This window comes from Empidonax traillii, unplaced genomic scaffold, assembly GCF_003031625.1.
Source record: "Empidonax traillii isolate 1590-97213 ecotype Southwest subspecies unplaced genomic scaffold, ASM303162v1 scaffold1428:size197735, whole genome shotgun sequence".
Taxonomy (NCBI): domain Eukaryota; kingdom Metazoa; phylum Chordata; class Aves; order Passeriformes; family Tyrannidae; genus Empidonax; species Empidonax traillii.
In genome coordinates, this window is record NW_020956621.1 from 87,895 (window position 1) to 110,445 (window position 22,551).

General features: G+C 41.6%; 1 protein-coding gene across 3 annotated transcripts in view; it reads left to right on the forward strand.

The window, feature by feature from the left end:
• Positions 1-22,551, forward strand: part of DIP2A (disco interacting protein 2 homolog A) — a 75,544-nt gene that overhangs the window by 19,008 nt on the left and 33,985 nt on the right. For 2 of the 3 annotated variants that reach the window (XM_027907236.1, XM_027907237.1), the window contains exons 2-5: positions 3,010-3,081; positions 10,529-10,648; positions 15,338-15,457; positions 19,651-19,893. In XM_027907236.1, coding sequence (XP_027763037.1) covers positions 3,010-3,081; positions 10,529-10,648; positions 15,338-15,457; positions 19,651-19,893 — 555 coding nt within the window. The remainder of the gene's footprint in view (positions 1-3,009; positions 3,082-10,528; positions 10,649-15,337; positions 15,458-19,650; positions 19,894-22,551) is intronic. The other variant, XM_027907238.1, reaches the window with a different exon arrangement.

A 22,551-nucleotide genomic window follows, 5' to 3' on the forward strand; every position in this document is an offset into this window, starting at 1 on the left:
ATCTCAGGGGTGGCAGCAGCCATTGGTGCCTGTGGTATAGTTTGAAGGTCCAAAACCCTTTCTTTCATTGTGAGTAAGGATTTCCATCATCTAGTTCCTGTGTTATCTGTTGATGAGTTTGCCTGTTGCCCGATTTCTACAAGTGAGTGTGGTGTCTGGGAGAAGAACATGCTGCAGGTAACCACGTCTTGAAATGGGCACTACTGATAGGTTTGGGAGAGCTTTTCTGGTTCCTAGATTTGGGTGGTGATTAAAGCCTGATTAAACACTGTCAGAATCTTTTGATGGGACACCTGTATGTGCCCTGGCTTGAAGCTCTCAGGTGTGCATGTGGAGAAAATACCACTTGCAGTCTTTCCAAATGTTTACTGGGTGAAGACTTTAGGCACATTTAAACAGTCAGTGTAGGCTGCATGATGATCTTTTGGGAAAGAGAACAAGAGAACTCTGCCCAGAGCAGCTGTGGCTGCCCCATCCCTGGAAGTGTCCAAGACCAGGTTGGACGGGGTTGGAGCAACCTGGGCTGGTGGAAGGTGTCCCTGCCTGTGGCAGGGGGTGGAACAAGATGAGCTTTAAGGTCCCTTCCAACCCAAACCTTTCTGTGAGGGAACAGCATCCTTGAGATTTCTGTAGCAGAGGTTGTTCAGATGGTTTTGTTGCCCTTATTACAGGTCAGGTGAAGTAATTTCTCGGTATTACAAAAATATTCACCAAGGTTGTTTAAGAGGTAGAACTAGCAGTGGTTCTTGCTGAATTGATTCTTCCAGCTCCACCAACTTTCCAAGTACAGTGACAGCCTATTCCAGAAACATGGGGGATGTACTTTGGGTGTTTCCACAGGTGACATGTGAATTATGTTCTAGACCGGCAACTTGCCTTCCTTCCCAAACCATCCAGAAGCCACCTCTGCGTCCAGCAGCCAATGTTCGTGCCCTTGACTTCGTGCTGAAGGAACTGGCAAAGGTTTCTGCAGTGATTTGTCAGGAGTTGATGGACCTGAGATTGTGACTGTGCTCGCCAGTGGCCATTTCTCAAAGGTTTCATCCTGCAGAGTTAATAACAGCTTATGTTCATCCACGTTGAATGCACAGTCAGCTCATTTAGAAACATCTCTGCTCTTGACCTCTGCAAATTGGGGACGAGGAGCCCATTCCTTATCTGTAGCAAGTGCCAGGCTCTCACAGAGCCACCCTCAGCTCTGTTCAGTGAATTGGGCATTAAGCTTCTGTCAGCTCTGGTGCTAACACTGTGGAACAGAACCACGCCTGGGTAGGTTCAGGGAAACTGCATAACAGATTCTTGTGAAGAGTGAAGGATACACTTTTTATAGATCATTTTAAGAAATGCCAACACTTTTTCATCTCTGTCTAATTTTCTTGAAGCCTTTGACATTTTATATATATATAAATAAAATATATAATAAAATATATACATTTTATATATTTTATATATATGTGTGTGTGTGTGTGTGTTTTATAATACTTCAGATATTTCAGGCAGAGATCTAGCAGTTCAGGCTTTTGCAGGCTCCCCAGCTGCCCTGCCGAGGCTGTGGGACCTCAGACTGCTTTTGTGTGATGCAGTAACCCAGGAGAAAGTGAGGCTGAATGACAGCAGCTGTGGCCCTGGCAGTTACCAGATGTGGCCAGGCGGCTCTTTTGGGAAGATTTGAGGGCTCACAAAGAACCCCATGTGATGGGTTAATCCCCCCGAGGCTTTGGGGATGAGGAGGGGGAGCAGTTGTGTCAGGAGGAGTCCACCCGCAGGCTTTGGAGAAAGGAACGAAGCCCAGCTTGGCTGGGCAGCTCAGCCCGACCTGCACAAGGCGACAGAGACGCTTCTGACTTTGTCCCCTTCTTAACCTCGTTCAAGGAGAGTCCTTCAGAGTCAGCATTCCAGCAAAATCAAAGGCTTTCCAAGCGCAGGGAGGTGACAGAGGTTGGTTGAAGTGCTCTGGTTTAAAGGAGCCTCTTTTCAACCCTGCTGTTTGATCGGTGCTTCCGTGGCCTCCCTGTTCCACTGGGTGGTACCTGGCAGGGGCTGAGCTGCCCAGAGCGTCGGTTTAAAGGTGATGTGAAGGATTTATGAAGCTGTGAAAATCGCTGCCCTTGAGCTTACAATATGGCCAGCTGGTGTAAGGTACCGTTTGGATCCTTAAAGAACTTGCTGAGCTTTACTTCTGGTGCTTCTTGTCTGTTGGACTGAGTTTTTTTTCCCTCCACCTCTGGAAATTATGCATCTCTTCTGATACCTTTTTTTTCTTTCTTCTTAAAAAGTGGAATTTTTCATTTTACTTGGACATTTGTTTTGACCTCATTCTCATTTTGATATAATTATGTATATATATTTCCTCTGCTAAAAAATTTTCTGGTAATTTCTGTCTTGTGTCCAAATTTTATATGAAATATTTACACAGGTCTGTGAGTAAAAACTGACTGATTGTAGTTTGAAATACCTGCAATGATTGAAGCACTCCAGGATGTGCCTTTGGTTTTTTTTTTCCTTTCTGTTTTGAGCGGTGTCTTTGAGCTCCTATTGCTTGTTTTGGCACGCTGTCAGTAGCTTGAAATGATGCATATTCACTTGGATGGAGGTTGGGGTTGGTAGAATGAAGTGACTTTGTGTCTGTTAGCAGTGTTCTCTGATCTTTCTCTGAAGTGGGGGGGAGTTGGATGTTTGAGAAAGCAGAGAATATTAAGCAAAAAAACAAACTTGACCATAAAGGTCATATGGATTAAGGAAACTACTTGAGAAACACTTTAAAACACAAAAGTAAAAAGTTTTCTGTGTGAAATCTGACTGAGAAAAAGGGGTTCTACGTGGCCAGAGCTAGGCTGTTTTACTGAATCCATATATATGTAACTAATGCCTTTTTTTTAGTGGGTTTTTTTTCCCCCTACATAGTTTGTTATACTCTTTCACTAGTATGTTTCTGGAAAATGTACTTGAAGCAAAGATCCAAATGTAGAACTTCCAAAACAACATGAATTTATTTCTTCTTTTCTTTAGGAGACATCACTCAGAAAGGCTATGAAAAGAAGAGGGCAAAGCTGTTAGCACGGTACATACCACTCATTCAAGGTGAGAAACTGTGTGGAAGTTGCTAAATCCGTGAAAATCTGTAATGGAGAAGCTCTCATTAAATACCCTGGATGAATTATAACAGTGTTTGATATGACATCTAACCAGCTGTGGGAAATGGCTGTTACAGGGAAGTGAAGAGTTTGTTTGTTTGTTTGTTTTTTAAAGTTTTGTATGAAATGTTAAATGGTAACATTCTTGTCAGCAAACCTTAGTTTGGCAACTGCACCTGAGACTTTAGGACAACTTTAGAAATTAGTAAGGTTATTGCTAAAAGTGAATTGGCTGCTTTCCTTAGATGGAAATGCTCAACAGTCATCACTATCATGCTTTAATGTGCCTTTTTGTTTTTCACTCGCCCTCTACCTCACCTCATTTCCCCCTCCCTCCCCGTACCCACTCTTTATTAAAAATACTGTTTTATTATAAACTATTACTTCTGAAACTGGTTATCATCAGACTTGATCTTGGCCAAAATCTAAATGCCCCACTTTTTTTTTTTTTTTTTTTTTAATTAATTTTTATACTAGGACACTGAAATCACTTGGAGTTAGAGCTGTTGTGCTTTGGGGTACTATAATCCCCCAATTTTTCTGTAACTTGAGAGATTTTGGTTAAGATAAGGGAAAACGAGAAGAAAACCAGGTTGAGTGGAAGAAATTAAAATAGTAAATCACAAAAATAGTAAATAACAGTAAATAGTTACTGTTGAACAGTCAGAACATAATCTGGTGTGTCATCATGGGGGTTCTGAGCAAAGGTTTCTTTTTGTAGTTTTGGTGGTTTGTTTATTTATTTATTTATTTATTTATTTATTTATTTATTTATTTATTTTAAGAACAGGTGTAGGTTTTACCTTAGCATATTTATACTCTCTGTAGACCATGCAGAGCCAAACTCATCTCTATAAAATGGCTCATTCCTTGGATGGAAGCAGTTTGGATTTTTTTGGGGTGACTTTGACAGTCAGCAGTAAGCTGAGGCCTCACCTGCCACAGCTTCTCCTCCTTAAACCAGTTTTCTGGAAAGAACTGTCTTAGTTTTCTGTTCAGAGTGCCCCTCCTCAAACTCAGCTTAGTTAAAGATTCTGAGACCAGGTGAAATATGGATTTCGACCCAGGATTTACCATTACAAGGAATATTCTGCCAGTGCCCTCTACTAGAAAGCCTTTGTATTTCTGTCTCTTGTTTAATCTCTCATCCCCTTTGATTTACTCTGCCTTCCCTCCTTTCTATTCACGTGTTGTTTTCACTGAAGCTTCTCTCTCAAACTGGAGGTGTTCAGGAGTGTTTCATTCAGGAGGAGTGACTTCATATGCTCTGGGTTAACCCCCTGACATCCTGGGCACTGTTTGGAAGTAAGCATGTCCTGAGGAGATGGCAGTGCAGATCCGTGGTCTCCTAGTTTGTCTGTGATCTGATATTAGGCTGAACCAAGAATCCTTGGTCCCTTTAGATTTCAAGCTGCTTAAAAATTTCTCCTTGTTCAACCTGTTTTCCGTAATCACCTTCAAGAGTGGTTTAATATGCAGCAAAATCCTACTTGCTTGATACCATGTTTTTTAAGAAATACCAGATTACCTGATTCTTTTTTTTTTTTTTACCACTTCTGCCTAGTTTAGCAATAAGCTGACAGGAATCTAGCTTTAATATGCCTAAAAAAATTAATAGACTGTCTGTGCCTGAGCACAAAGAACGATACTCTGTCAAAAAGACAAAATTTGCTTAAAACATGAAACTAACTGCTTATTTCAATTTCCTGACATATGTTCCATTAACCCAGTTGTAACTTGGAATTTGGTTAATTGACACAGCTTCGAGTAGCTCAGATTAGAGCGTGGGAGTCCCAAGGGCTTTGAGCCTGCAGAAACATTTTTTTTCATTAACAGTTTGATTGCAGCATTCCTGATAGGATTCGTAAGATTCATTATCCATTAAGTTTTTGCAGACTGATGAGTGTCAGCATTTTAGATTCGAGTTCTTAGTCTGTGATGTGACTGTCTTCAGGACCACTCACTCATGTCTTTCTGCAGCTTTATGCCTTGGAAACACATTCATGCAGTTCTGGAAGTTTAGCTTTTCTGGAAGTTTTAGCTTTTACTCAGACAGTGTTAAATAACTCCACAGAGGGCTTGGTGAACAGAGAAACACAGCAGTGGCTGCAAAGCATGTTTTCAATTAACAGGAAAATTAAGCAGAACACATCACCATTCAGGAGTTGCATCCCTTTAGGCTGTTTTGTGTTCTAAAACTCTAAACCTGCGGTGATGAAGAGCTAGTGCAAATGTTAAGGTTTCTCTTAGAAACCATAGAACTGTGTAGTTACAGGGAAATACCGAATTATCTTTCACTGATCCAACCAATGCACTGTGCAAAATTGAAACCAAATGTGGAGCAGTAGCAAGGCTTAAACAGTAATTAATTATTTTAATGAGGTAAGACTTACTAGTCAGTAATTGCCTTCCTCAGTCAACCTGTGTGTGCAAATTTCAGATAAAACTCTGAGGAAATAATTTATTATATCTGTAGGCAAGCTGACATGCTGCGTGGTGAACCTTCCCCAGGGATGGATAACATCAGACATGGGGCAGAGACGGATTTTGAATGTGGATGGAGCTGGGGTTGTAAAAACCTTCAGAAACAACATGATAAAATCAGAAGCATTTGCAGTCAGTGTCCTGTCCTGATGGGCACCAATTCCTGTACTCCCTTCTTTCCTTGAGCTTGAGAGAGTATATATACCATATACTAGAGTATAGAGTATACTGGATATAGCAAATATACTGTGTATGTATATGTATATACTACATATATACATACTTTATATAGGATATATACTGTATGTGTACATACTATATATAATATATAGTATATAGTCTTTGTTGTCATATCCTGGTGCTAATTTACAGAGCAATCCCTGGAAATCACTTCACTAGCTTTAGTTACTGCCAGGGAAACTCCGTGCTGAATGACTTCACTGGTGCCAGAGTGATTCCACGCTAACTAAAATTATTTTTTGTACTTTTCTCCTCTTTTCTTCCTTAGCCCTTCTGCTCTGGCAGAATTGAAATGTTACTATTTTCAAGTTTTCACTTTTAAGGAAAGTGGTGGATGAAACCTCCTCTAGTTTTGGTTAAGGCTGGCATGTCTCATACTTTAATTTTCCTTACATTTTCATTATTTTATGTCTCTGAAAAGTGTTTCTGCTGCTACCAAGGATAAATACTCTTTCTGAAAAGTAAGACTCATTCTGCATCAGCCTGAGTGTGTCTGTTTAGGCACAACAAATATTTTTGAGCTTGCTGTCAAGGGAAGAAACAAAATATTGGTGATTTCTCTCTGTGAAATTAAGTCATTCAAAGAAACCAGTCCTGGGGCAGGTGGTTCTAAAGTAAATCTGAATTTCGGTGGTGAGGTCCAAGGCACTCATCCTTTCCCGTGGTTCCTTTGGTGATGGGTTGGTGGTCACCCCACAAGTAGTGGTAAAGGCTATCTGGGTAATATAAAGCTTAATAATGATTTTAAGGATGAGGTATTCTGTATGGATCTTTCTGCTGTAGAATATTGGGGTGAGGGTTTAGAAGCTGGACAGTGACTGACAGGCAGAGTGCTCTTAGGTCAGGAGAACAGGGCTGCTTGTAAAGCATGTCCTGAACTGCTGCTTTTAAAATAGACTATTATCTGGAGAAATTAAAAGTTCTGGCTAATGACATGTAGGTATTCTGCTTACCAGCCTTGTCCTAGTGTCTAAATAAGCATGTCTCTTGCTTCTGGGTGTTTTCAGTGAGACAATTTAGAGTCACTGAATTGAATCCAAACACCGGCTTGTGTTTGGACTCATTGAATCCTTTGTGGTTTTTGCTGTTGTTTTGTGCTTCCTTAAATGGAAAGTAACAATGCCCTTAAAATTGTTTCATATGGTCCAAGTGGAAACTTGTGAGCTGGAGTTTACTGCCTTGAGTAGAGGAAAGTGTTGTAGAATCATGGCAAGTGCCTTTTGTTATCTTTTTTTTTTAACTTCATGAATTTCTGATGCCTTATTCTGGGTAATAAATTGCACTGACTAGACCCTTGTTCGGTCCCTCTGACCTGGAAGGTGTGAACAATGAGATTATTTTTGGATCTTGGAGGCAAAAATGTGTGCATTGGGTGGTATGTTCTAGGATGGGGTATGACAGTGAAGAGTGATGAGGTTGAACTATGATCTGGAGAGAGGACTGGATACTCTATACCTGAAGTGAGACTTCTCCAACCAAAAGGTGAAGAGAGAGCCTCAGTCCTCAGATTTCAGTCTCCAGAGGAATAATTTCCTGCCTTAAATTTTCTGTGAAAAGATCTGGAACTCTGCCTGTGTGTTTTTATGTAAAACTTGAACATCTCAGGTCATTTTTATGAGAAGAGTTTACTTTCTTCCTTTACAGTTTGGAGGGAAATAACTGTGTCTAAAACTCTTGTTTAAAGGAATCTGGAATTGTGCAGCTGCACTTGAGGTGGCTGCTGTCTTTTGTTCCTTTCTTATCCCCAGGCCCAGGGAATAAGGTAGTAATAATAGCTGAAGAAAGGTTTGGTACTGTACAAAGAGTCTGGAGTTTCCTCTCTGACCTCCCTCTTCCCCTCATATCTCTGCAGAGCTGTTTAGTATCTCATGTTTTGAAAATTTGATCTCTACCTACTTGATGCCAGGTGTTTTTAGCTGCACATCCTCCCCAGCAGTACAGCAGAGAATCTTCCTTGTCCTGGCAGCTGTTCACTGCTCTTCGAGTAAAATCGTTTTTGCTTGTATAAATCAAAATTGCTGGAAATGCTGGTATTAGTCTCGATTCTCTGCTCTTTGTGGCTGGAAAAATACAGTTATAATTCAAATACTAACTTTAATTTCATCCTGTAGAAGTGAATTGTTCAGTTAGTTGGAACTTGCAACCTCTTTAAGACTTGATGTAAATTAAAAATGGACAGCGTGCAGTGATAGTGGATCAAGTGCCTTTAGTGTACCCCTCTTCAAATGTTATTTTTGTAAAGGCTTCGGTGTGAATGGAGGGAGTTAGCCTAATTATCCATCTGCTTTTGCTGAAGGCTGAGGGTAGTGATTTGCATAGGAGAAGAATAAATGAACGAGCTCACCAAGCCTGTGGAACGGGATATTTCTGGCACGTAATTGCGTAGCCTCAGAGTGGGATGCGCTGTCTTAGTATTTTTACCAAAAAGTGATGTTTTTCAGATTCATCATTGGCATTTTTGCACTATGATGTGAAACCTTCTTTGAGAAAGCGAACAGGAAGACTTAAACTGAGGAAACCAAGTTGTGGTTTCTAACAGTGCTGCTGCTTTCCTGGCTAATCCTAATTTAAAGGGAAGTTCTGAGGTTCATTGATGCACATTTCATCAAAACCCACAAGTTACTCTTGATTCATAACAATCTGTTCCGTAGTTTTGGGAGGAGGAGAGTGTTTCTGTATTCCTCCTGCCCCAAAATACTGGTGTGGTCAACCAGCCGTGCTCAAGTTGCACGTGGTTCAGGAGCATCCTGCCAGCAGTTTGTCATCTCCTGGTGGATTATCCCAGTCAACTCATTTTCCAGCCGATTTTCCTCCCAACATGGGATCACAAAGTGGAAAAGGGTCTCTTAGCAAGTCCTGATTCCCAGGTTCTGTAGTTACTACAAGACTGGAAGCAGTGGAAGAGGAAGGAATTGAATAGAACATGAATCTCTTTTCCTACTTGCAACTAACAACGCTTCTGGAGGAAAAAAATAGCACCAAAAAAACCCCTTCTTCTTTTGTTATCTTCTTCACCCAAGGTCCCTTTTGTCAAGATCACACAAAAAAAGATGTAGATATTTTGTTCTCCAAAAACTTCATAAGCGTTCTAGTTGAGGGAGCCTCCCAGCCCAGCTGCCCGTTCTGGTCTCTTTTGCACCACCCCAGTTATTGTGTTATCCCTTTTTTTTTTTTTTCTCAGGCTTTGAGGAGGTGACTTGGACTAATTTCTGACAGCTTAGATCTGTGTGATTTATTAAATGTTCATTCCTTTTTCTATTATTTAAACTCATTTTTCCCACACACCTCCCTTTCCTGAACCCATGGCTAACTCAAGGTTGCTTCTTCAACATCCAGAAGTTTTCACTGTCAGCTGCAAAGGGGAGAGGAAAGGAATTATGAAGCACATTCATCTAGAGGTCTTAACAGCTTCCTAAGAAAGCTGTAGTATAGCAATTGGTTCTGGCAGGAAGATGATAAAATCCTGAGGATATTATATTTGAATAGAGTATTTGAAAGTTCATTTTGATCAGTTGAGGTAGATCTCAGATACTGAATTCAGTTGCTGTTTGATAATTTACACTTCTGATGTGAAGGCTGTATCTTACTGAAAGGTCTTATCATTGCTAGATTTGTTAATAATTATCAATTTCTTTTCCTGGTACACACTTTGGGACAAAGGGGAGGGAACAGAAACCCCATGAGAGAAAGAGGAACCCTTCCTTATTTGTTAAAGTAAACTTTCTTTGCAAAGGAACTGGCCCAGATTCTTCTGGAGTGGTGCCTTCAGCTCGGTGAGCTGGGAAATATTTGTGTTTTGAAAATGTGGCTTTCAAATTTAAAAAAATGTATCTTTGTTTCAAAAATGCGTTGTTTTCGAAAGACTTGAGGGCAGGTAAGAAAGCAGAAACTCTTCAAGGGAAGGAAGGAAGGAAGGAGTGAAATGAAAGATTTACTCAGCCCTGTGTGTGGTACTGTGGGCTGAGTAAACATGGTAAACTCGGTGCAGCAGGGAAGTTTACTGTTAAACACAGCATTAGGCTAAATTTATGTTAGGATCGTGCAGACCCCCTTCCCACTGCACTGGAGTTTTTACATTAAATTTTTAAGTGTTGATACATAATAAAATTGCAAATGCCGAGTTCCTGGTTCGTATTTGTATGGTCTTTGATGTACCGAGAGCCAGCAGGGATTATCCTCATCTGAGGGATCGGGGAGTGATAGGGAATATTTAATAGTTACTGTCCCCCCTGCTTTGATTTCTTACTCCTGATGTGCTGGAGTGTCAAGGTGAGATTCATCTGAACATTAGCCAGCCTGAAGGTGAGCAACTGCTCTGGGCTATCTAGAACCCTGTTCTTGTCAGGTGCAGAGGGGACAACTAAGAGAGTGGTTTGGTTCCTCTTATTTTTGCTGTCCTAAATGGGAATGGGAAGGTCTGTCACGATTCCTTGAGTACACGAAGCCAGCCTAGATGACAGCAGTAGCTGTTTGGCATCTGAAGCTGGCAGTAATTCTGCCCTTAATATGTGCAAAGGTGTTGTTAGAGAACTGCAGCATTTTTGTAAACTGTGAATCTTCTGAGTATTGCTCTGTTAAATGTTGAGGGGTGGCAAAAGAAAGTAGACATGGGGAGCGAGATGTTTTATTGGCAGAGCTGAATTCTGTACTGAAATAAAACTGTATTTCAGGTGTGGATCCATCCCTGCAAGCAGAGAACAGAGTCCCAGGCTCTTCCCAGGCCACTGCTGCTGTATCCAAACAGCAGAAATCCCGTTCTACCAACTCGAGGGACGAGCGCTTCCGATCTGGTAAGGGGGAAAAACGGGGCTGAGACATCACCTGTCTTAGGAGGAAAAGTGCCTGTAAAGTGGTACCTGCACCTACACAAAAAGCTGGAAGTGCTCTGTAAGAATGGAAGAGCTAATGAATGTCTTTTGTTTCCAAACGTGAGAGGTTTTGTTTGAATCCCGACTGGAGGAAATGCTGGAAGGGAAGGAGACTGCAGACATGCCTTCTGATGCCTTTCTTATTATTCTTTAGCAGCTTTTGCTGAGAAAACAAGGTTGGGTTTCCAGTCTGTAAAACAGTTATTTAAAAATCTTGAGGACCACGGTGTGTGGGTTTGTGGGACTTCTTTGCTTGCTTGGTCGGGTTATTTTGTTAAGGGAAGGTTATATATTTATTGTAGCTCACTTTCAAATATTTCCTGGTTTAAGGCAAGTGCACAAAAAAGGGAAATGTCACAATGGATATTCTACTTCATTTTAAATGGACACTACGGGGACGGATCTGTTTTGGAAACTCCTGTGAAAATATCAATATCCTGATTGCATCCTGTTCCCATTGTTACTTTTCAGGTGGTTGAAGTGCACTGTTTCCCTGTGAAATTCCTGTCACAATAGTGAGGAGAGGCAGGTGTTTGGAAGCTTTTCTCTCCTAAATACCTTTGGACTTGTAGCTGGATGTTTTTCTGTTTGTTTTCCAGGGTAATTACACGTCTTGGGTTTGGGGATGAGAAGTGCGAGTCCTGACATGCACTGCACATCCCTCACATGTGGCTGGTCTTGCATCACCTTGCCTTGCTGCTGCCTGGGCAGAGTGGTTATTGCCTGGTATTTGCGCTGCTGCTGTGTAAAAACCTCGCTCCAGAAATGGAGCTGATGTGCCTGGATGTGTTCCTTAGGGCTAATTGAACAGTGAGAGTCATGAATGGTAGAGAAAATAACTAATTGAAAGATGTGCTGCTGTTAAACTAACAGAAATAAAAATCTGCACAAAACAGCACAACTTCAGCAGGAAATCCCTGGGAGGTAGTCCCTGATGGGGACTGACACATCCTTCTGTGGTTTCCCATCACTGCTCCATGTTTCATTAAATAACTCATTTTTCATGTTTCATTAAATACTCCTGCCCAGAACAAGTTCTTCACTTGGAAATTTGAGGAGTTCTTAGTTACAGTACATGTAATTGAATTTCTTTTTCCCTTTAGTGATATATGACAAGGCTTCACGTTCTCAGATGGAATCAAAAGCAGATAGTGATGGTTGATTTAGGTTAAACTTGTCGGTGAAAGGTACTGTAGATATGGCTTTCAGAAGCCAATATCCTGTCCCCTTTTTCCTGCCTAATTTTTAGGACAAAAATTCTTCAGATTTATTGCATTCTTGCCTCTCTGTCTCGGTGAAGAGACATTGTTACCTTTTTAAACTTGACTCTGTGCCGATGTGCCCTTGCTTGATGTGAGGGATAACAGCTTCAGGCCCCTTCTCTCAGTCTCATACCTTATTTATCCTTTAGACTGCTGGGGGAGGATGAGGGTTTGTTGTTTCTTCTTTTTTTTATCTTCCAGTCTTTATTTCTTGTTTTCCTTTCTTTGAATCTCACCAATTCTCCCGTGTCTTTTTCAAGAGGAGCTGGCGTGGGTGGGATGCAGCTTTTCCTAGAGCAGGATCTCTTCCTGCTGCAATTATAGGTACTTTAGAACCATCAACATAAATTACTTAAAATAAGCAAGCAAGTGAAACAATTCCGCCGCGTTATGCAATTAATCTGTCACTTACTTGCTGCTGTAAGCACTTTTTTTTTTTATAGTTTCCCAGAGGAGTTGTCCATTTAAATGAGCTATATTTTTTTATCATCCCCAGATTCTTGTCTTCAAACAGCAAATACTACACAAAAAAATTCCAACAGTGAATGCTATCAATAAATACAAGCCTGCTGTCCTGGCTTCAGCTGGAATAGGGTTATTTTTCTTCTTAGTAGCTGGTACAGCGCTGTGTTTTAGATTTAGAATTTAGATTTACTATTCTTGTTCTAATTCTGTTATTATCATCATCATCATGTTTGACTTTATTTAGATTATTACTGTTCCTGTCTCAACCCATGACTTTGACCTTTTTCCAGGTCCCCTCCCTACGCCACCCAGACAGTGCTGGCTGCTTTACCTGTTGGTATTTGGAGATCTGTGAGCAGCAGGGGCACTGGGCAGCCTATAAATGTCATTTTTAATTCAACCAGCTGTAGACATTCTTCCTCCTGTGCCTGAGGCAGGGACAAGAATTGAAGGCTGACAAATGAGCAGAGAGCTATAAATGGGAATGAAAAATGCTCTTCTAGTAGCTGCAGAGTTCAGGAGCTGTAAGGGTTTAGGTGATTTATAGGCCACAAACTATTTAGTGTTCCTCCCCCATCCTTTTTTAAGGGCACATGGAAAGAAAGAAAATGAGAACAGGTACATAAAGCAGAAGATTATGTGGTTTAGTACAACAGAAGGTAAAAATGTTTTGAATCAGTCATTAATTGTTGATGGTTGTTTGCAGCTTAATAAAGTGCAAAATCCTAGAAATATTTCTCCGAGACTATTTCTTCTGCTTTCGGATGGCAGGATATGGATTTTTTCCTCACTTTTGTACAGGTATTCTTGGAGTTAATGAAATGCTGGGCTTCTGTTCCTCACTTTCAGTGAGCACCGTTGAGCATTTGTGTTCCCTGCACTCGGAAATGTGACGTCTTTTGGTCTGATTTTAGTGACTTTTTAATTCTCTGCAGAAAACTGAACTCCACAGTTCTTACATGCTAAATCACTTCCACAGTAAATTTTAAAGAATTTTAAGGAACAGACAGTGGTAGAGAGCTTCTTTCTGCAATTCCCGTATTCAGTTAACTTTAATTTATACTAATTTATGAATTTTTGTACCCTAAGCGTTCTGCTTTTTTGAAATAATTTCATTCCTTTTACTTTTTTTTTTTTTTACTGAAATCTGTTTCATCATGTCTGTAATGGAGAAAAATTGTTAAAGGAAATGCAGAATAGGAACAGAGCGTTCCAGGGAAGTGAAAGCAATTACTTCATTGATTTGGCTGAGAGAGGCTGTTCCTACTCAGCTGTTGTCCAAGGACGAGATATTAAAAAAGATTTGAAGCTGGAAATAGATATTAAAGGGCGTAGAGGGAACGATGAGTTAAATTGGAGCTATAAAAATAAAACATGGAGCAGAATAAAAATTCGTCCTGACTCTCTCCTGGTTGCGTTTTTGTCATTTAATCCAGTCCGTTCCAGGTTTTGGAGTGGGAGGTAGGACTGGAGGAAGAGGTGGTGCTGATTTTGCCCTCTGGAAATGGAATAAGAAGCAGTTCCCATGCTTGCTCCCACAAATCCCTGTGATGTTTTGACCTGCCCTGCTCTACTTTGTTAAAAGGCATCAGCACACCCTAAAACTAAGCCTTCTTATTCCCAAAAATGCACAACTGCCTAAGAATGCTTTTATTTTTTTTTCTCTGCAACATTATTTCATGACTTAATGTATTTATATACAAACTATAAATATTGTGTGTTATTTTACTCTTTGGAAGACTTTTTCGGAAGAAAAACAGTTTATGTTCCCCTTCTTCCTATGAGATGTTAATGTGAAAAAAAAAAAAAGGCTTTTAAATTTTATATAACTCATGAAAATGAGTGCATCTCATAGTTACTATCTATTTCTAGAAACTTGGTTTTGACTGGAAGTTCTGCCATGGAAATCTGTCCTGCAGATTAATGGGCATTTTGCTCCTATTTTTAAGGCTGCAAAAACAACCTTTAATTGAAGTTGCATCCCGCTTAAACTTTCTGGAATTTTGGGACATAAAAGGTTTGGGACATAAAAGTGATGGGCTAATTACAACTAATGCTAAAGACAGGGAGAAACCAAGACTTGACAGAAAGCCCAGATGTGGGGAAGGGAAAGGGAGGCAGGGAGACGTAGGGAGAGGGAAATTAATTCTTAATTCTTAAAACATATCCACAAGTCCTTGTTGTAAAGGACAGCAACAAAAATCTTTCCGAGGGGACCCAGATAAAAAAAAAAAAATAAAAATCTTGAGAGAGAGATTTTACTGATAATTTTTTTTTATCTTCTTAATATTTTTCTCTCATAACAGCATCATCCTTGAAGCTTGCCTGTTAGTTGCACAAAAAGTTCTTATTTGAGATAAGCATCTACACAGGTGGGATGGTATATTTGCATAAATACATATTTTAAATACAGCTCTGAACAGATAATCTGGGGGGAGCTGCAGATTGGGAAGTGACATTGCTGCAAAGATTTCTCCTCAGTATCTGTCCGTGAGCTTCTTATTTCCATTTTTTATTACTTGCAATCTTTGTGAGGCCTTCAAGTATGCATCTTGTGCTTCTGCCAGTTTAAAGAATCTGCATTGAAATTTTCCCCCCTCCAAATGAAAAATAACTCATAGCTCAGAACGAACATCCTAGGTGTTCTGTAACTTCACTGTTTATTTCAGGGTGTTCTTCTGAAGTGCTGCTTGAAGGGCCTTTAATAAAAACTGGTTTAATGAGAAAAATGTGTCAACTTGACCCAGCATGTATATCCTCCCTTAGCTTTGGAAACCATCGCTTCTGCTCTGAATTCGAGCAGGAGGCAGGGCTCTTGGTTCAGTCCTGCTCATAAACCAAATCTCTTAACCTTTTTTTGTTTGTTTGTTTGTTTCCTGTGTAGATGTCCACACCGAAGCAGTCCAAGCAGCACTTGCGAAATACAAGGAGAGGAAGATGCCCATGCCCTCCAAGAGACGCTCTGTCCTGGTGCACTCCTCGGTAGAGACCTACACCCCCCCAGGTACCTGTTGTCTGAACACAGAGACTGTTTAACAGAGCTGCCCAGAGAAAATGTGGCTGCCCCATCCCTGAAGTGTCCAAGACCAGCCTGGACAGGGCTTGGAGCAACCTGGTCTAGTGGAAGGTGTCCCTTCCCAGTGAGATGGTCTTGTAGGTCCCTTCCAACCCAAACCATTTGGGGATGGTCCACCTTGGCCTGCTGAATGCAATAGCAAAATACAAAGAGCAAATGTTTGTTTTGCTAAGTTGTTAGTAGGTTGCACTAAACTTCTGTGTTCGTGCTTGTGCCTGTACTGCCCTTGTCCATCATTTCTGGTTCTTACCCCTCTTTAAAAGAGGAGGTCTGGTGTGCTGCCCTCCTGCTTCCTGAGCTGGGTTTCTTCTTTCTGTTCTTCCCATTTAAAGGAAATCCCACTTTTTTTTTTGCTAGTCTCACAGTATATTGGTTTTGTGGGTTCTCCAATTAAAAACTAATCATCTTCTGTACTACATATGGCCTTTATGACCATAATGTTTTTGCCCAGAAGATATGTTAAGCATCTTTAATTAAAGTATCGTTTAAGAATGTCTGTTAAAAAAATGTTGAGATGCTGTGGGGACAGTGTTTGGCTCTGTGATAAAAGCTGGCTTGCACACCTGTGCAGGGGTGTGGCAGGTGGGGCATCCCAAATAACACCCTGTCCCAGGAGCCACCAGCCTGTCACAGACCCATCTGCACAAGCCCAGAGGGGCACCAGGAAGAGCAGCAGGCAGGGAACCAAGTTCAGGACTTGGAGAAGGGTCACCCTGTCCAGGCCTCTCCTGGGGCTGTTCCTGGAGAGCCTCAGCCCTCCTGGCCAGGTGTGAAACTCGTCAAGAGGGGTGTGGGACAAGGTATGGGATGGGGGGCAAAAGTATTTTGGAACTGCATGAGACTTGTTATGGAATGTTTTGGGTGAGGAATAACAGATGGGGAAAGAGGTAGACTTAAGGAGGATCAGGTATGGGGGGGGAGAAAGGCAGGGCAAGGGGATCAAAAGGGCTGGTGGTGTGTAAATGGTACATGTGCCTGGCCATGCCCCACACCTGACCCTGCAGTCCATGTGTGCCTGTCTGACCTTCATGCTTCAGCCAGAGCAGGATGAGGCCGTGGGGTCTGCATAGTTTCATGTGCTTGTGCTGCTGGAGAATGTCATCTTCTAACAGGCCTGTGCAGGTGTTCAGCAGGGAAGCTACGTGTGCTCATGTTGGGCTTTGGCAGGGTACAGCAGTGCCCTAAATAATAGGAGCTGAAAATGGGAGGGAGGTGGTCGTGGCCCCAAGCCTGCTGGAGTTCATGACCCATTTGGACAATGCTCTCAGGCACATGGTGTGATTCTGGTGCTGGTCCTGTGCAAGGCCTGGAATTGGACTCAGTGTTCCAACTCAGGGTACCCTGTGAATTGTTAAGTGTCTCTGGGATCTGTCAAACTCTAATTTCTTAGAGAGTGTGGCTTTTTATGAGATCCCCTAATCCCTGTAAGAGAATGGGCAACTGGATGAGTTCAGTATCGTGGGAAATAAGGACATTCAGAAATATTCTGTGGACTTGCTTCAGCTACATAAAGTCATAAAAATATTCGTCTTTTTATGGGCCTGCCTTTATTTGCAAAGTGAGCTCAGCAAGAAGGATCTGAAGTTGCTAAGAACCCAGGTAGTGCTGAGCCATTAACCCTCTGCCTGAAATCCTTGTGTTGCCAGGAGTTAATACAATTAAAACCATGCTTTGGTATTAATAACTGAAATTTTGTTACAAACAGCTACCATCAGGTACCAGGAAGGGAGAATCGGATTTATGTTCTTTACACTGAGAGTGATGAGGCCCTGGCACAGGTTGCCCAGAGAAGACACATCCCTGGAAGTGTCAAAGGCCAGGTTGGACACAGCTTGGAACAACCTGGGCTGGTGGAAGGTGTCCCTGCCCATGGCAGGGGGTTGGAATGAGATGGTCTCGAGAGTCCCTTCCAACCCAAACCATCCAGTGAATCTGTGATTCTGGGCACAATGCTAAATTCAAACACAACTCCTGGCTGGCAGTAATGGAACTGCTTTCATCAGTCAGCCTTCCAAAAGAATTGAACACGCTTTTAGTGTTGTTCTGTCGAGTCTATCTCATCCTTCCCACACGGATTTCCTGTGATCAGAACTCGAGCTGTAGCCTCGATGCAAGTCTGGCTCAAGGGTGGTGGCTTCTCTGTCTTGGGTCAGGTCCCAGCCAGGAAGAGCTGGAAGCCAAGAATGTGGTGTTCTGTCACCACACATCACGGATTAACCCCTGCAGCTGCCACAGGGCTACTGCTGGTGTGACCTTGTTGTTTCTTGGTGTGATTGTTTTGCTATTACAGTGATTTCACTATGGTCCTTCATTTTTACATGCAGTTAATATTGAGCATTTAAAGGGTTTGGGTTTTTTCACCTCCACTCATGTAAGACATCTGAAAGCTTAGAAGTATTAGCTTTCATTAGCCTTGGATCTGAGTAAGGAGATACTGTCAGAGTGTGTATTCTGTGAGAAAACTACTTTTTCTGTAGTTTTATTTTTTCCCTCTGGAGCGATATTAGATTGCAGATGCGGTGGTTTGGTTTGTGGGTTTTTTTTTTCAATCCCTGACTGTTTGTAATCCTATCTTGTTCCATATTCCTGTAATTGTTTATTTTTGCTTTCTGCCTGAAAGAAAGGGAAGGTTGCAAGCACTGGGGGACAGGTTTGGCTGCTCTCCAGGAGTAAATGGGGTCAGCTGCCAAAAGCTGAGCATGGCAGCAGACCAGAAATATCACACGGGGCACAGACCCAGGGATGGGGATGCACCACAGCTGTATCTTCTCAGAGATCAATTGTTTGGCTATTTTCAGTCAAAATTGTCATGCTTGGTGAGGTAGGTCAAGTAATGAGAGATCTATTGTTTTAACTTTGAAAGTGCCATCGACTTGAACGGGCTTCTTATGAAACGATTCCTGGGTTTTGTGGTTTTAGACTGTTCAAGAGCAATTGTTCTGAAGCTGTGCTGGAAATGCACATACTCTTGAAAAGCAGAAAATTAAACAGCTGGTAACTGAAATGCATTGCCCAAGATGAGGAGTGGTTTTTTTAATATGGCTTCAAAGATTTATATGGAATTGTATCTAGCTGGATGATTATGTGTTCAGGGAGTTAAAAACATAGCCAGAATTAAGGTTGCAGAATTCCTGATGTAACCAACCCCCAGATTTCCAAGTATGGAAGAAAGGACTGTTGGAGTACAGTAACAGACACACTATCCTATATAAAACATAGAAAGAATGGAGTTCTTAAAATGCAGCAGTCTCTTTAGGAGGGCAAGATTTTTTTCTGTAATAAAGAGTTTCTATATTTCACTCAAAATCAACAGGGATGTGTTTGCTTCATATTTAGAATGACCTTTTTATTTGTTGTTGGATGGATGATGAATATGGAAAGATTGTGTGCCAAAGGGAAACTTCTGGAAAGTTGTAAATAACTACATGGTAATTAAATTAGGAGCCCTTTGTCAGACTTCTAACAGCAACAAAAATGCATCTAGAATGAAAAGATGCTTTACTAAGCATCTCTATGTAGTTCTCATTAATACCAGCTTATGTGGTTAAAATATGTGCTTTCTAATTACTCTTCCATTGAGCTTTAGAACCCTGTGCTTTCTTTAGCAATTAGTTCTCCAAATAATTTGTCAGAAGAATCAAAAAAATGAATAATTCCCCCCCCCCAAAGAAATAAAAAAGGAAATACCCAACAAGAAATGCAATGGGATTTATTCAGGTGGGATGAGATAAAATTTACCTGTTCAGAAGAGAAGTATTTTTTCAGTGGAACGGGGATGGGATGGGATGGGATGGGATGGGATGCACACTGAAAGTGGTTGGTGTGTGCGGTCAGTGCTGGGGGGAGAAGGCTGGTTTGACTGTCATTCCAAATACTGGAGGTAACTGAGGCTTGGCTTCAGGGGTGTTGCAGCTCTCATTTGTACAAGTTGTTGCTTTAAGCTGAAAACAGGTGAGGAGCAGGGTTGGTGTGTGTGTGTGAATGAATCCCCTTTGCTCGGACGCCTCATGTGCAGCACATGAGGACGCCGCGCTGAGAACACGGAACGCGGCGGAGCTCCGTGTTCCCTCGTGTTGGGTCATCCCCACGTCACATGCCTGTCGTGGTTATTTTGATCACAGACACCTCGTCAGCATCAGAAGATGAGGGCTCGTTACGGCGGCAAGGGCGGATCAGCTCCACTCCGTTCCAGAGCCATTCCAACGTAGAGCCCTGGCTTAACCGGGTCATTCAGGGCTCCTCCACCTCATCCTCTGCATCCTCCACCTCATCTCATCCCGGAGGGAAACCTGCTGCTTCCAATACCGCTCCTGCCACCGCTGCTGCCACTGTGCTTGCAGATCTCATGGCACACACCCAGATAGGTCAGTAAACCTGCCTGTGTGGTTGGAATAAAATCAGATTACGAGTCCCAAAGCAGGGCTAAACACAGAGATCTTCAGCAGGAGATACCTGTAAATAGCCTTAAAAATGTGCAATTCACAGACCAGGTATGTATGACATGTATGTGTTTAATTTAACCCAAGCCAGTTGTTCATGAGATCTGAACATGCATTGTTCTTGGTAAAATGCTTGATTTACCAAGAAACCAAGGTTCAGTTTTACCAGATTCCGATGCAGAATTTCAAAGGAATGCTGGTTTTGGTGCATGCTTTCCAGTCTGCATGTTATTTACCCTAAACAATGTCAGGTTGTGTATTTCAGACGTGACTCAGTTGGAAAACGCCCAAAAGATCAGAAAAACACCCAGAATCTTTGGGAAAGTCACAAAATCAGAGGTTACAATTGCTAGGGAAATTTTTCATGTTTGTACAAAACACCCTTTAAAGAAACCTAAATTTTCACATTCCCGTTTTCATATTCAGGTTTGAAATTTCATTATCAGGAAGTAAATGAACCAGTTATATTACCTATCAGGAAGGAAGCTCAGGGATCATTAAGAGCTGTCATAAAGGTCAAATTTACAGTGCCTTTGACAAAAAAATAGATGCCCTGCTGCATAAGAATAGTCTTCCTCATGTCTAGAATGCCTGCTGTGTTCCATCGGTTTTCATTCCTAGCTTGGTAACATTCATGCATGGCCAATATCAGTTCAGTTGGGCCATTTTTCCTGTCTGTTTGTTTGTAGTCTTGCTTGCTCCCCAAGAATATGAAAACTCGTTTCTTATACGGCAAACTTTTCTGATTCTTGGTAAATACTTTCCAAAAGGGGCTTTGATTTGTCCTAGAGCACAGAAGAAGGGTTTATTTATTTTTTTTTCAGATAATGTGCTGACATCAGCAATCTAAAAGGCATCTTACTTATTTTAATTACCGTGCCCTACTGAAATGTTCTGTGTTTTGGTTGTGTACTGAATAGCTATTCACAATTTTGGGATGCTGGAGAATTTAAATATAGCAGCTTGTTCCCTAGCAGTTCATCCTCTCCAGCCTGCATTTTTAATGGTGAGCTCAGACTGAGTCCCCAGGCAGTAAATTGCAGTGTTGGAAGTGCAAGGTTACAGTATTTAATGGAGTCAGATAGGAATGTGCATTACTTTTAAGCTGTTTGTCTTTCACTTGTAGCAGCAAGGACGACATCTACATGTTGTTTTGGGGGGCTTTTTTTTTCTTTTTACTTTAATTTTTTTTTATGGATAAGGCTGGCAGTATGTCTTGGTTTTTTCCAAGGTCACCATCTCAACTGTGGAGTATTTCCCACCTTAGCTCTTAGAGTAACTGGAAATATGGATTATCATGGCTTTTAATTCTCTGTCATATCCCATATGTTCTTTCTTGCATTTATCTCTGTCTTCTCATCACTAATGGAAAGGTCCTTCAGTCTGAATCTGATTAACTTTTTTCCTGAAGTCACAAGTCTGCAAACACTTTTTTTTTTTTTTTTTTTTTTGGTTTGAATCCTCACCACTTCTCTTTTCCTGTGTGCCACAGTATCTCTGGACGATGCAGACTAATTGCATGGGGTCTCATGGGCATTTATTAATAAAATGCCTAAATAATTAATTAATTAGGTCAATGTGATTTTTATCTGAGCGTAAATCCTGAAAATTGAACTTACTCCTTCTCCATACAGAAGACATTGTCTGTCCATAGACAGACATTGCCAATCTGTCAGGGGAGAAGTGGGGACTTGTGGGCTGATGCTGCAGCATGGGAACCAGGAACACGTGGCTCTGTGGCCTTTTCTCTGGTTAAGTTGTATACTGGACTTACAATATTATAAGTCTGTAATTTGGGAATTTGGAAAAGCTAAGGGAAAAAAACCCCAAACCCAATCAAAACCAAACCAAAAAGCCACTCCAGAAGTATGGAGAACAGAGTGAAAGCATTTCAGGTGTACGTGTGGGCTCTCTGTAGGTCCTGTGCTGTGGTTATCCAGGTCAGCTTTACACACAGTTGTCACCCCTGTGGTTACTGATTCCAGGACACTTCTCTGAGGGATGAAGTGACACTTTGTCCTTCTTGTACCTTACCCCTCGTGAAAGGAATTTGATGTTCTGGGATACAAATATTGGCATTGCAGTGAGGGCCATTGGAAAGGATGGGAATGGAGTTGAATTTTTCTCCTGGCGATCCCTCTGGAGCCTCTTAGAGCTGGACTGGTGGTGTGTGCATCACCTCTGGAAATCTGGGACTAGTGCTGTGACCACTTGCTATTGTAGTGCTAATCACTGCCCCAGAGTGAGGGATAATGTACCTATTTCACAGCACTGCCTGGATCTCCCAGTGCCTGGAGTTCTTCCGGCAGGATTTGTGACGTTCTGAGGTGCTTCAAGGGCTGTGCTTGCAGAGGCAGCTCCTCCAGCCCTGGGCAGCAGGGTGTTCTCCAGCTCTTCCCTACTGCATTCCTGTTTTTACTCATCAGGATTCTGAATATTCCAGTCCTCCAGTTCTTCTTGTCTGTTGTTCAGACACATGTCACGAGTGCTGTCATTTCCTAACCTGTTCCATTCCAAGCCATTCCATAATCTAGGTTACAGTTTTGGAGGGATGAAAACAGCTTTTTACATGGGCAGTTAGTG